This window comes from Fusarium vanettenii, assembly GCF_000151355.1.
Source record: "Fusarium vanettenii 77-13-4 unplaced genomic scaffold NECHAsca_135_unmapped, whole genome shotgun sequence".
NCBI classification, from domain to species: domain Eukaryota; kingdom Fungi; phylum Ascomycota; class Sordariomycetes; order Hypocreales; family Nectriaceae; genus Fusarium; species Fusarium vanettenii.
In genome coordinates, this window is record NW_003315755.1 from 1 (window position 1) to 15,222 (window position 15,222).

General features: G+C 49.4%; 5 protein-coding genes across 5 annotated transcripts; 3 read left to right on the forward strand and 2 right to left on the reverse strand.

Moving 5' to 3' along the window:
• Window positions 1–3,139: 3,139 nt before the first annotated feature.
• NECHADRAFT_89364 (uncharacterized protein) lies at window positions 3,140–4,516 on the forward strand (the record flags this gene model as incomplete). Its single annotated transcript, XM_003039220.1, has 3 exons — window positions 3,140–3,900; window positions 3,971–4,449; window positions 4,500–4,516. 3 exons carry the CDS (start codon window positions 3,140–3,142, stop codon window positions 4,514–4,516), a joined length of 1,257 nt encoding a protein of 418 aa, XP_003039266.1.
• Window positions 4,517–4,701: 185 nt separating this feature from the next.
• Window positions 4,702–5,980, reverse strand: NECHADRAFT_89365 (uncharacterized protein; the record flags this gene model as incomplete). The annotated part of the gene is made up of 3 exons (XM_003039227.1): window positions 4,702–4,727; window positions 4,757–5,217; window positions 5,274–5,980. 3 exons carry the CDS (start codon window positions 5,978–5,980, stop codon window positions 4,702–4,704), a joined length of 1,194 nt encoding a protein of 397 aa, XP_003039273.1.
• A 1,290-nt stretch (window positions 5,981–7,270) lies between these two features.
• Window positions 7,271–8,006, reverse strand: NECHADRAFT_89366 (uncharacterized protein; the record flags this gene model as incomplete). The annotated part of the gene is made up of 3 exons (XM_003039228.1): window positions 7,271–7,303; window positions 7,366–7,838; window positions 7,922–8,006. The coding sequence occupies 3 exons, from the start codon at window positions 8,004–8,006 to the stop codon at window positions 7,271–7,273; spliced, it is 591 nt and encodes a 196-aa protein (XP_003039274.1).
• Window positions 8,007–8,660: 654 nt separating this feature from the next.
• Window positions 8,661–9,988, forward strand: NECHADRAFT_102299 (uncharacterized protein; the record flags this gene model as incomplete). The annotated part of the gene is made up of 3 exons (XM_003039221.1): window positions 8,661–9,150; window positions 9,199–9,352; window positions 9,682–9,988. The coding sequence occupies 3 exons, from the start codon at window positions 8,661–8,663 to the stop codon at window positions 9,986–9,988; spliced, it is 951 nt and encodes a 316-aa protein (XP_003039267.1).
• A 1,356-nt stretch (window positions 9,989–11,344) lies between these two features.
• SDG2120 (SET domain protein) lies at window positions 11,345–13,572 on the forward strand (the record flags this gene model as incomplete). Its single annotated transcript, XM_003039222.1, has 6 exons — window positions 11,345–11,374; window positions 11,424–11,736; window positions 11,810–12,123; window positions 12,209–13,309; window positions 13,409–13,502; window positions 13,555–13,572. Coding segments are annotated over exons 3-6 (1,357 nt in total), but the record flags the coding sequence as incomplete, so codon positions are not given.
• Window positions 13,573–15,222: the final 1,650 nt, after the last annotated feature.

The following is a 15,222-nucleotide window of genomic DNA, read 5'->3' on the forward strand; positions in this document are numbered from 1 at the left end:
CGTGACAGCAGTTCGAGCTCATTATTCAGACCTAGCACGACCCAAACAGAGTATTGACCGTGGAATTATGAACGCTGGATAAAGACATGGGGGTCTCGCACTCATCTTATTCCCGGTGGCACAATAAATGCACAATCTAGGCGCCCTGTATTGTTACACAGCGGTTGTGTTACGGCTGTGTTTTTCCTGTTGATTTGCTCTGAGCCCTGCCCCTGGCCTCATGCAACCTTTTGACTAAGTATTCTGTGTCAACGTTGCCGGTTCAAGAGTTATGCCTCTCTATTCTCGGCATGTTATCCATTACAATGGTGCAGATATTAAATACATTGATCCATGGAGCTATTGGAGGTTATTGTTGACGCTGTACTTGAGGCATGCACAGGAAGCAGTCGTGTTACTGGTTATTTAGGACCAGTGAAATATATATTTACGATTGCCAGCTTACCATCATTAGAGATAAAAGTATCAGTTTGTTTATTTTCGATTGTGGTTTAATCCCAATACCGATCAATAATCTCTTCTTTGGCTTTTCAACCGTCACTGAGTTGAAAATGAAAACCTCGACCATCAAGACAATCGCATTGATTGTAGCTATGGCTGCGACATTTGCCGACACCGTAGACTTAAGATACGAAGCAAGCTACATCACTATTTTCCAACTTGTCATCACCGACGAGAATGATGTAAATGGGGCTCGGGGGCCGTGGCATTGCTGGTCGGGCTGTTTCAAGTCCAGCTCTGAATACTCTCACCTACCCGGAAATTGTCTCACATCTGTTGATATCCCTCCTGTCTACTATTTATCATTATGTAAAGTAAGAGGCACACCAATGAGGATCTTCACCTAAATAATTACATTCGGTAACATGATGATTTGCCGTCGCATCACCTCCCACCAGACCCAATGACATGACTCATAGTGGTACTATAACTCTTATTCAAGGATAGATCGCCTCTGTCGGGTGTAGTGACTCGGTAGTAGTATTTTTATTTTTTCAATATTCTCCAAAGGACAGCGACTACTTGCCAATTTCGATGATAAATCGCGTGCGACCTCACTATTGTCATGAAAAGCTACAACCCAACAGCCTCACTTTGTTAGGTCAAATTAGCTGGGGTTAAGATTTACAAGGCCCTCATAGCGGCTTCTTGCGTCTGTGGTGAGCCACGCTCCCTGAGATATGGATGGATTTGTCTAAGAGAGTCTGCACTAGCTCGTTCACCCACAATATCGGAGCTGAGAAACCCATAGGTGAGGAGCCACTACTTCCACAGCCAACCGCTCTAAAGGTCCTGGCAAGACGTCGTTCGAGCTCAAACCTCGGCCGAGTATTTGTCATCAACATCCTCGGACGCCATTTCGAGCCTCCTCCTATTGACGATCTTCAGGCTCAGTTAACCCATTAAGGGCCGGGCTATAACTATAATAAAGAATAGATCTTAAACATAATATAACATCATAACCCGATATTAATATAGTAGCCTAGTTAAACTTCTATAATAATAGAAGAGTTATACCTAGCTATATTATTATAAAAGTCTAACCTCTTATGGGTATTTTAACTGCTCTAACCTCCGTACGAGAAAAGAGAATTATCCACCTCTTTATCTTCTTAAGCCCTCCTATTGACGCTGTCGTCCGTGACGTTGAGGGTTGGGCAGAATATTGAGTTAGAAAGCCTAAGATGAGGTGCACCAGAGACCAAATGAAGAATGAAGTTTATCCTTGTTCTTAATGAAGCGAAAGGCGGACAAGAGCCTACTCCTCAGCGAGTGTAATCTCAATTCATCATTTTTATCGTTTTCGGACTATTGTTAAATCACCTGTCAATGAACAGTTAATACTAACATGATGTTATTAAAAGGCTAGCTATCAAGATCATCTTGACCGCCATAAAGCGTGCATGGTTCTCTATGCGCCAGCATTGAATAGTAACAAACGGGGCGGACATTCCTGCATGCATCAGACGTCTTTGCTCAATAAGTATTCGAGTATCCTGCTACTGCCAAGGCCATGCATGCCCAATCCAAACGAGCGCTATCAAGCAGCATTATATAATACCAGTGCCAAGTTCTTGCGCCCCCGAGATCGTCATCGCATTGGGCCGACGTCGTAATCACGTCGTGGCGGTCACATATCATTCAGCCTTCACGAGCCCCTCGCAACATCTGTCATTCCCTTGCTTCTGTTGCTGTTTCTTCTTCACTACCATGCCGTTGACCCGGAGAGGGTGCCACCTGTGTGCTATCATCTAGCTTTCAATGCGGCCATGGTAGAGAATATTGCAGAGCCCGGAATCACCGCTACAAAGAAAATAGTGTCAATGCGGAATGCTCAGGAATGACATGTTCTTCTCCACAATATTCGGGTTGATGTATTCCACAGGTATAGCAAGGGCAAAGGTCTGTGATGTACACGAGTTAACGAGATAATGTAATGTGCACAGAGTACATGTCTCTTTGACAATGGTGACGCACTGATGAACCAGAATAGTAGTCAGCCATTACTACCGTTGTCCTGTCCTATGTAGTTTTTAAAGGGCGACGGAGTGAGTGAACTTCCTCCGCTCGCTGAAATGTTATGGCGCAAGAGCTACTTTGTTTTTCCCCTTTCGTTTAATTGCTTTTTCATACCTCTACACATCGCGGACTTGTCTACTAATAAGTCAATGAATTCAAGCATGTCCAACAGGAGCCAGCAAATTTGCAAGTCTCCACGGTGAAACGCTGAAATTCTTTGCTCCGCTACAAGTCAAGAAGTGTGCGGGCTACATACCTATTAACCACGTCTTTGTATCATCTCTTTTAGCCCTGTGCTTATACTAGAAACGTACAATTGGGCGTCGTCATTGATTGCTTCTTCGTGTACAGTGAATCGTCCAAAGGACTGACATAATAGGTAAATGGTTAGAACTCGCTACCCTGCAGAAATAACCTCCGCTAGGGTGGGCCACCGGGTCCTTTTCGGCTGTTCCCAGAAGCCCACGCACGTGCCACATTGACGCCTGATTGTGGAAGAAGGGATTACCTAACCACGCTAGGCGGGGTTGTCTCGCCAATTGGCCAATCCACCAAAATAAACAAACCATCAGCAACATCAGCAACATCAGCAATTCGACTCATATTGCGATATCTAGCCATGATCGCTCAACGGAGAGTGATTGAGTGGATTGAAAACCTGCCAAGCACATTTGTCTTGCTCCAGAATCAGCCCCAACCTAGCATCACACAAAGGACAGAACGTCAAATTCGATCTAACAAGCGCAAGACACCACAAGAGCCTAGTCCACCAGCCACGGTATCAGACATGGACGACCCGGAAACCCCTACTAGAAAGAAGCAACGGATAGACCTTGTCCCGGACTTGGACCTCACGCCTCGAGGCCGGCCTGAACCTTCGAGTGACCCGACCAAGGCCCCGTCCCTTTCAGGTTCCAACACTTCTGGCGCCTCTCGCTCAACATCGCCGTTGAAGAGACAGTTCCTCGAGCTCGGCCTCGACGACACAGGGATGGAGACAAGAGCGCTGAGTGTGGACGCACTTGAAGCCCTGCCAAACCCAGACGCTGCTGCCTTGTTGAGAACCATGCGCCGCATCGGTACTTGTAGAGGCATTCTCCCTGATGACCGGCGCAAGGACATCCTGCAAAGTCATCAAATCAAAGGCAGCGACCTCGAAGACTGGGACTCGGCCTTCAAGAAATCCAGCGCGTTCGCCGATCTGCCAGGCCGCATCCCGTCGCCCAGTGAGGTCGACCTCGTCCGTGAGTGGACGACAGACTGCATCGAGCTCAAGCATGAAGTGGCTGGCTGGAATGACGAGGTTCATTTTCGTCTGCTAGAGGCTGTGTTTAGGGAACCTGGGAAGAAGAAAGGGGGGCTCTTTAATATTGCTACTACGTATGCAGCAGCTCATTTCACTTCCACAATCATCTTCTCGTCTTCTTGCTAACTCGGCTCTTACCCATAGGCACACAGCTCGGCCACACAAGACATGGTTGCCAAAGTCGATTGGCATCAAGATGGTTGATTTCTGCGTCTACGCCGACACAGCTGAAAAGGATGCTTTGTCGCTTGAGACTCACAAGGCCTTCTGCCGAGCCACTCTTACCAAATCTGTCAACCACACAGATTTCCAGAGACTGCAGGTCCGTCCAATAGTTCTGAGCATCGAGACCAAGGCAGGAAACAAGGATCTTGATGCAGCCGAGCTGCAAATTGGTGTTTGGCACGCTGCTCAGTGGGCGTTTCTCCGCTCGTCGCTCCTCTTGATAAACCGTGCCTCGCCGGGAAGGCCCCCCACTGTGCAGGAGACGGAACAGGCCGATGAGGCTTTGGCCCGCCTGAGCTTCATCCCTGCGGTTATTGTGCAAGGGCATAGATGGCTTTTTGTCCTATCCACGCGGCAAGGCTACAAGACGATTCTTTGGAAGGAGTGGCAATTTGGCAGTACGTCGACCGTTGTAGAAACTTATCAGGCTGTTGCTGGCTTGAGACAGCTTACGGCGTGGGCTGAAAACGTATATTTGCCATGGTTTGAAGCAGAGATTCTGGCACCGTATAGACTTCGTGTAGAATGACATACAATGACGGGGAAAGGAATGGATTCTGGTCAAAAACAACCAAGGGTATCATAGGCACTATTCTAATTACTTGTTATTAAAAACTGACAGGAACAACCTCTGGAGGAGAGGCCAATAATCATCTCGAGCCCATTTCCTGAGCAGCTGTAACGAATTAATTAGCTGGTAGATACCCAGCACAGACTTGGTCGAGCCGATATCAATGTCCTTCCAGAAAACCGTTTGAGACCCTTCACGGGTCGTAACGACCAACTTCCAATCTTGTCCCTGGATGATGATGCATGGAAGAAACGCAGGCATGATATCCTGATGTGTAGGTAATGTGGCCCTGGCCATGACATTGAGCTCCTGGAGGAAGTTCCAGTGTGAGGCCTGCCAGACGCTGAGCTGTAGCGTCGCTCTATCCCATCCCTGATCGGGCTGCTTAGTCTCGATGCTGATGGCGATTGGTCTCTTGCGAAGGGCGTAGTATCCTGTGTGGTTGATGGCCCTGTCGGCAAGTCTATTCCGGAGAGATTTGATGGTCGCCTGGATCTGGGGGGACGAAGAGGAAGCATCGATGCAGATGCAGAAGTCAACTTTTTTGGAGAGGGACAATGGTGGAAGATATTTGCTGATGATAGAGGCTGATGAACTGGGGGGGATTAGGTTATCATCCACCGGTCAGTGATGGAGAAGAGAAGAACTTACCAGGGGAAAAAGTTTACAAGATCGGAGAAAGGATCACCGTCGTCGAGCTGAAGAGCAAGAGATAAAACACGAGAGTGAACTAAGACGTTCCATGACGCCTCATCATGTTTATTGGTGAGGCATTCCTCGGCAATCCTCACAAGCCGCAAAACCGTCTTGTGGCTTGGTACTTGGCCAAGCTCACGACGATCGGAAGAGAAGGCGGCCGAGTTCTTGCCGATTTTTGAAAACCTCGGGTTTTCGCTCCTCTGAAACTCGGCTCGCATATCCAAAGGCAAGATATTGCGACACGCCATGACATTTTCCAAGTCCTCAATGAACGTAGCCAAGGCTTCCGACGGGTGATCGCTCAACCCATTAATCCCGCGCTCAATGACACCTCGGTCCGTGAGTTCAAGCGCTTTAAAGTGCAGTTGTGTTGAGGCGTGGCTAGATTGCTGAGAAGTCTCCGTCCCTTGAGACTCGGATGCCGTTGACTTGGTTTTCTTTTGTTTCTTGGCCTTGGGCGTTTGATCGTTGTCAACCTGTCGTTTTATGCCGGTGTCGCTGGCTTCAGACATGTCGCTGATTGAATATTGTGGTGACGGAAGATGCGAGTAAGAGTCGCCGCGGCGGCGTTTCCGCGGGCGCGGGGTTTCCGAGTCTTTGCTGGACTGCAAATACGAAGAAACCTCGGACAGCCAATTGTCGATGAATTCTTCGCGCATTGCGGCGCTGCTTTCTGAGGGGGCGCGTCGTCGTTGTGTGGTGGTAATGGCGATGATGATTGTGTTGGTTGAAGCCCCGCTTTGTTTATCGACGGATTATTGAATTTCCTTGTCGACATGGTAACGTCACAACCAATCAAAACGCTGTCCCTCAATGATCCAGGAAAGTCTCCACACTGGGCCAGCACGGCTGCAGCTCCCACCTCGCTACCATGAAGGAATCGTGAACAACTTGTCTTGCTGAGACGCAAGGTGACAGTAGGGAGTTGGGGCAGCCGGATATTGACAATGTCTAACTTCAGCTTGACACCCAGAGGCGGTTGGCATTCGCCAGATCAAAGGAGCCAACCCGAGCGTGGCGCTTTGAGATTCATTATTGAGAATACCGACTAGTACGAAAAACAAGGGACACAAACGATCTGGAACCTGTTGCTTGAGTACGAAAATGGCCTTCGCTCGAGGGTAAGTTGGTGAAATAGGTAGAGAGACTCGAGGATGTACATCAGGTTGCCGACTACCAGGAGCCATTTCCCGACTTGGGCCAGGAAGAACTTGAGGGTCTCGAGTCAGAAATCACCTTAACTAACGTCCAGATATGGCTGGTTCAACCCCAGTAGTACCGAGAGCTATGACGTCTTGAAGAGGAGCAGCTGCTCCGTCTCGTTGTTTTTGCGGCCCTTGGGGTTTTCCCTCAGTAGTCGATAGACTCCTCGGGAGGAAGATAAGTCGGTGATTAGTTACAGGGTAAGTGGTAGTCCCGCACTGGATAATCTGGTGGTGAGTGCCCTTTGGGCGGATATCGAAAGGCGTAGTCGGCAAGTTGTCTGTGACTGATGGCTTTTCTGGAACGAGAAACAACATCGTCGGGTTGAATCAAATGTCAGCCATGCGCCCAATGACTTGATCTCACAATGACCCTTGGTGGGCATGGACAGTTTGGTCACACTTTCTCGTCTCGATATTTACGGATGAAGCACGCCATCGTTCATCCTCCAGCAAAGACGAAATGCCGCTAGCCTAAGACATTGCATTTGGGGATTGAGGACTCGTCAAAGTAGAGAGGGTTCCCTTGTGGCAGGATATTGCTATTCAGTTTCTAGGTCATAAGTGACGATGTCCTTGGGAGATCTAGTACTTGGAATATATTTATACTGTTCCAACCTTTCCCCCAACGTGCCTAGCCAGGTGTTGACCGCCGCTCACCCAGCTCTCGGCCCAAATTATGGTTTTGATCTGAAGGTTCCTGAATCTTCTTGTCTACCGCGTTTTCTGATCTGACCTTTTATCTCATCATGGCCCATCTGCAGGCAGCCCGGTAACCGTCTACAAGGGCCATGAATACACAAGCCGCAACTCCGCGTTTGAGATGAGTGGCAAAAGAATACCTCCATATCTGGAGCCTCGAATGAAGCCCGAAAATGCATGGGAGGGCCTATTTGTGCGGCCGGGGGATGGAAAAAGTACACTGTGTGAGAGTCGACAAATCCTAGTTGTCCTGGCTTGGCTGCACTGAATGCATCGAGGGACTTGAAGTCGGATTTGAAAACGTACATGCCTGAGAGAATCTTCTGCTGAAAGACGACCATGCACCAGTACTTGTGACCTTGTTGAGCGACGACAAGACCGTCTTGAAGGTTGGCAAAACCATCCGCGGTGCGTTCCGTCGATGGTCTTATCGCGTCTGTAATGACGGCGGGCTTCTCGGATTGTAAGGTGAAGCTCATGAAAGCAGCAAGCTCAGGTAAGGTGTCCGTTTCGTGGGTGACAACCATTCCGTACACGTTTTCGTCGCGTAGTTGGTCCTGAACGTTCGGGGCGAGTTCTTTGTGATCTCTGTCGGTCTTATCGATGTTGTTATCTAAGGAGTAGTGGATTAATTGAATGTATTGATCGGACAATGGATAACATTTATGAGTTCCCTGATGGACTTGACGTCACTACTATACTTCTTCGAGGTTCCCATGGCAAGGGCGGTGCCCCCGGTACCGATATCGATAATAGACCGTCCGACTGTTCGAGGAAACATTTCAAATGAATCGTGTGTGTGTGTGGGGGGGGGGGGGGGGTTCTCGGCAATTGATGTTTCTGGACCGAGGTGTATTAACAAAGAGAACGAGATTATAAAAGATGGAAAGCGAAACTTGACTCAATGATGTGAACTGGGTCCGGTCATATAGAGGGTGCCCAGCGTGCCCAGCGTATTGCCGTAGACCTTCTCGCACTCTCTGAGTTTGCATCTCGGATGACTTGGCCCCTCCCCGCCGATTTTCTTCTCGAGCTCTCAAGAAAGGACGGCTAGTTTTACCGCCCCTCTGCGTATCAACTAGGTAGGGTGAGTGCATACTCGACCGGGCAAGTCAGTGCCACTCGCCTATCTCGGTCTTCGTGGACAGGGAACCGTGAGAGGCTAGACCTTTCATGATAATGTAGCTAGGTATGGCTCTTCTGCTGTTGCAGAAGTTTAAATAGGCCACTATATTAACATCGGGTTATGATATTATAATGTGTTGAAGATCTATTCTTTATTATAGTTGTAGCCTGGCCCTTAATGGGTTAGCTAAGCCCGAAGATCGTGGCGTGAATCTTTTTTGGATTGCCTAAAAGGGTTAGACAAATCATTTAGCCACTCAGCCTGGACTCAAAATCTTGGTTTCTTCACTCACTCCATCCTCAACCAACAATGCATAACATCATCCAATGGCAGCCCGGAAAGGGAGGGACACTATCACGGCCTGACGCAGATGTGCGGACTGACGTCCTTGGCATCCTAAAAAAGATTCCTAAGAACGAGGATGGTTGGGCTCGTGGTGTGCCCCAAACTGATGAGGACGTTGCAGCGCTATTTTGCAAGCTCACCTTGACAGGCCAGTATTCCCCTGCGAGTCGCAAGGCGATGGCATGTGCAGACCTTATCACGGCATTGGCCAACACTCTGGACTCGAGCAATCAATTAGACCTCATGACACTCATCGACGCGTGTGAGGTGGGGGTAAAACAGGGAGAGCTAAGTCTAGACCAGGCACGCAATCTTGTTCGTCTGAGAGTGGACAAGCCCGACACATCACTTGACGGTATGAGATGGGGAACACAACGATTCATACGAATGCTGGATGAGCTTCATAGCCATGGAGCTGTCGGTACCCGTGTGTATGAGGTGGCCATTCGCCGTCGTTAGTCTCCCTGTCAGCCTGGGTTGACTATCTGCTAAGTTGGGGCAGCAAATGCGCTTTTCAGACTAGCAAACTTCACCGAGAGGCACATGCAGATCCTTCTTGAGGAGCGTGAGAGCATCTACCGGCCTCAGAGCCAATTAGACTCCACTTGTCTCCGCGTTCCGAATATCGTTTACGTGCTTTTCGCGGGGCGCTTCAGGTGGGTGGCCGTCATGAGCACAGAGGGCGTTGTACTAACCGGGAAGCCGGGATATGATTGAGGGTGTACATCGGCTACAGGGCCAAGCATCGCCGGCCGAGTGGCTCTCTTGCCGTGTTGATTCATTCTCCGTGTCCATCTCTCTCGACAAGACTTTTGAAGAGGATTGGAAGATGGCCAGTAGGGAGGTAATTGGTCTAGCAGCGATACTACAGGGTCCAGGCCCCCATGATGTCGGCCTCCTTGACTCGCTTCCAAGGCTTCTTGACTGTCTCGGGACTAAGGGAGGTACATTCTGAATGCTGACTTGCTCTGCTCTTGCTGACCAGCCAAAAGCGCAGCCTGATCGCCTCAATCGCTGAGAGTCGGGGATGGAGGATCGTGAAAATCGATGATTGGAAGCCCCAGCTGTTTCGTCTAGGGCCACTTACGTTCTTGCCAATGTCCCCAGGTCACATCAGCACTGTCATGCTCCTACAAGAGGGTGGTGCGGTCACACTGGTTGATGACACCGACAGGGAGATAAGGTGGGAGCCGGGCGAATTATTCTGTTACGTAGGGCAGGGTGTGCATAACAGAAGCAAGGGGGACAGACCCTTTTGCCTATTGGTTCAGCTAGCGGTCGAGGAAAACTGAGGCGGTCGAGCCTTGAGGCGCCACCTTGTTCACCCTGTCCGGGGGGGGTGCATGCTGTGTGAGTCGGGGAGAGGGAAGGGGAAAGAATACTAACCGGATTGAGGTCCCAAGTTGATTCTTCTATTGTTGGAAGACGCCTTTGTGCCGAAATGGTCCGCGAACCATGGATCTGCGCTTCGAACTGGAGAAGGAGGGGGGGCGGACTCGTCATGCCAGGAGCCAGGACTCGGTGACCACCTTTACGAATCAACCATGTTCTTTATTTGCCCCAATAGTTCCCATTACTACTTGCTACTGGACCATTCCACAACGGCATCAGCGAAGGCGTCCAGAGCAGATGGCGGTTTCTTTATATCGTTCAATGCGTCCGGTTTTGGTGCTTTGAAGGCAATGTCGATGGTATCTTGGATGTACTCATGGCTGCCCTCCGTTATCGGATGGTCTGGCAAGGTGTTCGAGACGTGAGAGAACGCTTCACGGAGGATATCGGTTGCTTCTCTGGTGTACTTGGGGCCTGGAGACTCACGGCTCTACAGGATCGAAAATTTTAGCAAGGGCTGTGGGATGGGAATGGTTGAGAATGGGCGAGGTCAAGAATGCGTGTTATGGTGATGTATACGTCGTGTCGAACTGAGAGAGATAGGGGCAGATTGAAATATTAATAAAAAGGTTGTTTGGTAAGCGCGATCTTCTGGCTCAATTGCATTTCCAACAGCAGTGATATTATTAGGGCCGACGTTGTGTGGCCAATGACTCTGTCCACTTACCCACGAAACAGGGCGAGGTCCCGCCGTCTCCGGGTCGTATTCTCCTTGCCGCCTGCTGACAAGCCTCGATGGCCAGCAATCGGGCTACACCTGCTTGTTGTGTATCTAAGCATTTCAGATGTAGGATGGTCTTGATTGAATGGTTGGTACATCGCAGTATCCATATCGCCAGAAAAGGGGTTTTCCACCTCCAAAAAAAGAAGAGACACCCTGTACAAAATGGCCACCGCCAGCAAGGCGGATTAAGGTGTAATTCAATGAATCGAATACTGGACCCATAACACCAAGAGCTACGCAGTCGATCCATGGCATTGCATCCTCAATAAACTGGTTAATTAATTTCTTCTTTGTGTTCATGTAGTTGCCTTCTGGCTGCCTTCTGGTTGCCTCCTGGTTCCAGCCTCGCTGTGTCTACCTCTAAAAAGATGTGGCTGGGCTGGCATCACTGCCTCACCAAGTTTTCATCGGTGCAACGGCTTGCCTTGGGCTTTGCGGTTATTTTTATAGCCTTGTATCTCTTCCTTTTCTGGGTTCCCGTGGTGCTTTGCTCCATACATCAATAATAACCTCATCAGCAAGTGTCCACAACATGAGTTGGACAGCTATCAATGCATTTACTGTACGTGTACCTCTATTCCCTGCTCCTATGGGTTACCCATAGAAGACAGCCCCCAGGCCAAGAGCCTGTCACCATCACCACGCACTCCACCATGCACCAACCGCCTAACACCACAACGCCGGTTGCGCCAACCGTTGGTGATCCGGTGTCCCGAACGATGTCTCACAGGCCCCATGGTTCTTCTTCAACCACGCATCGACCATCACGGAACGCAAAGGAAGTCGAAACTTATAATCTCAGACAACTTTCCAAGGCTTCTGTTAATGGTGTTAACAAAGTCAACGCAACAAGTGCCAATGGCCAACCGCAAGTTGTGGAGCCGGGGGATACGCTTTGGCCGAGGTGGACGACTTTGCAAACGAGTATGTGCACGGCGAAATTGTGGACAGTACTGCTGCTTCTTGCTAACTTGGCTGCTAGACTCGATATCAACAGAGTGTCTGCGAAGGTGGAATCATACAAGGAATGCCGCCTCCTTTAGGCAGTCCAAATGCGCGTGTGCGAACAATTGCGGTCCGCAATGTTTGAATGCGAGTATGGGCTTCGATTGTAGCGACTATAACTGCGACGTGGGGAAAAGCTGCGGTAATCGAGTATTTGATACCATGCTCCGGATGGGGAAAATTCGCTTCCGACTTGAGCTCATCCAGACTGACAAGCGAGGATTTGGTATCCGTACCAAGGAGGCGATACCAGGCAGTGCGGTCATCATGGAGTATATCGGCGTCCTCACAGATAACGAAACCAAGGTCCGTAAGTTCTCATCCACAGGCGATTTTCTCTTTTCATATCCCCATTTTGCTCAGGTTCAATTGACTAAAACCACTGGAATAGGGAGATTACGTTTTGTTGTTCGACGAAGGCTTTGTGATCAACGCGGACAGCGCGGGTAATCTAGCCCGGTTCGTCAACCATAGCTGCAAGCCAAACTGCAAAGTAATGAAGCGGGTGGTGAAAGGAAAGCCGCGGATGGCCCTGCACGCAATGGGACCTATTTCTCCGGACACGGAGTTGACATTCGATTACCATTTCACCTCCAATGGCGAGTCGAAGGCTTGCCTCTGTGGTGAGCCTGTTTGCCGAGGTACGCTTGAGAAGCCTCCGCGAGACAAGAGACAACAAGAGGGCCGAAAGAGGCAAGGAACGAAACAAAAACGACTGGACCCGAATATCGAGGTGCCTGGTACCACTGTGACGAAGGCTCCTAAGAAACGCAAACAATTTGAGAGCTTAGCTCGGAAACCCTACAACGACAAGGCGGCTGACCGACCAACCTGCAAAAAAATGGCCATTTGCTCATCTTGCAAGCAGCACGATCCCTTACGGCGACGTAGAGGTGTGATATCATGGGTCTTTTGCAGTGGATGTGGTTGGAATCATGTGACTTGCGTTGGCATGTCACGAGACGATTGTCGAAAACTTCCAGATCAATGGTATTGCCAGAAGTGCAGCCAACAAGTGAGCCCAGTTGCGCACGCCGGCACCGAAACACTCCAAGGCGGGAACCAGGGATCCCCGCAATATCAAGCTACGCTGCCCCCCCCCGCCGCCGCCCCTGCCGCCAGAGATGTCGACGGTCATCCTTCTCACGCCGACGGGAATAGTCTCACTCTAATGAACTTGACCATGGAGTTCGAGATGAGAACATCGGAAGGCATACGCCTTTGGCGGCCAAAGGAAAGGTTCGAATTGATGACGCTTGGGACCCTCCTTGAAGGGCTCAAAGAACAGCTCAAACAGCTTAAGGTTGAGGCCAGTCTGAACACATTCGAATGCCACGTGGAGAGTGCGGATGCGGACTCTAGTTTCCAGAAGGTCACTTTCGCAATCCGTTCCAATGGTGCCGCAGACTTCGACCATTACAGGGATCGCACCTTGCGAAAGATGCATCACCAAACGCAAACGGGCATCACAGCAAGGCCATTGGTGTTCAAGGTGACTACTATACACATATAGAGAGCAGGTTGAGGCTGGGAAAGGAGAACCTGATGCGTGGACTTTACATGTTCTCTAAATATTATTCTCTTTCTTCAGGTCAAGATCGAGAAACATAACAGCCCCAACCTGGAGGCTGGAGCGGGTGTGACAACGCAAGATGGCTCCCTCTTTGTGCAACGAGCTGGCCACGGTATTAATACTAAACGAGCAAGTCCGTGCTGCGTTGAACCTACGACTTCCAGAGTTGCCGAAGCGTGCTCAATAAGGCGTACAGGACTGGTGACATACGGAGTGTTGAGTTGGAGCAGTTGCGAGTAGGGCAGATGGGCTCCGTATGGTTCGGGCGTCACGGTGGTGTCGATACTCAATAAGAACCGCCAGAACCTACACGTTGAAATGACGCATTTTCAACAGACAATTAAAGTCCCGGCCCAAGTCTGCATTCCAAATCTCATGTAGAAAGGCTGCTAGATGATGGAGTAAGAGCTCATCATGATGCTGGGCTAGGGCAATGACGGAACCATTGCGGCGCGTGCCTACCATCCTCATGTTTATTTTAGGCGTCTTGAATTAACAACACCTAGCAATGTTTGAATGTGACGAGTGACGGTGCTAACTGTAGCACCTAGTTCCTCCACAAAAGATGGAATAATCAGAAAAGTACCGGTCTGATGTGAGCTCGCATGTGATATCAGTTCCTCTCCCATGTCAACAAGAGGCAATTTTGTCACCCCAGGCGAATCGTTGAAGTCAGGTTGAACCAATCATCATCTTGAGAATATTTCTATCATCCAGCTGACGCACAAGTCTATCCAGACGAACACATTGAAGTCACTTGATCGGCTGTTGCTGGGTGCCATCGAGCTGCTTCATAAGTGGAAAACTGCCTTAGTACTTCACCGAATGACACAAACAAAAGCCTGCACTGAAGACTAGTAAAGCTTCAAAACACTTCTTGAGCGAGCTCAACGACCTCAAGTTCCAAGAGCAGGCAGGGAAGATGATGCTCTCTGCTGTCATGCTTTGCTCCACGTCCACACATATTACTATTTAAGTGGGAAGGTGTAACCGAACATGAACTACGCATTCTCCGACTTTCAGACTCACTTATGCTTTATGAACACATGAATGATGCTATATCCTCCAACCAAACTACCTTCCACAAAGCCTTGAACCCATTGCCTCGCCCCCTGAGCCGGAGCATGATACCTGAATGTCTTGTCCAAAAACTATGACAGCTCAAACAAATCATCAAGTCCCTGTGATTTCAAATATCCAGCGTAACATCATTAGATTTTGATGCTCCAAGGTCAATGGAAGAGAGTAACTGCTGCTGAACGAGGAAAGTCTCACACTCTCCATATAAAGGTCCATGGTCACAGTCATCGGCTTAGAAAGAAGTCACACGGCCTCCCCAGATTGCGTTGAACTAGGCTACAAGCAAATCGTTTGCCAAATAGCTCTTGACGAACGCCTGCAGCGTTAGGATGGTTGAACGACTTCATGCCCGTACCTACAACTGTGTCTTGCCGATGTGGCTGATGTCCTTTGTTGCAAACCTTCTCAACGGAATCAAGACACACAGTGAAGCCCTTGCTGATTTGATTCAAGTTGCTGGCGCTGATGCATGACAGGCACGACCAGAGAATAGTACCCGTATTGGGTAAAACGCTCTTGTCAAAGATAGCAGGGTACGAGAGCGCAGCAAACCCCGAGTAACTGATGACAGCAGAAGGATGGCATATCGAATCACGGAAGGATCAGGGAGGATGGAAATTATGTTACGGCGTTTTACGATATTAGGTTTTCATGCCGTCATGTATTAATAGCTGCTTCTCTTGCTATCGAGGCTGATGGCTTCTTGCCATCAATGAAGACAATAAGACTATCCCACCCAGGATCATCACAGC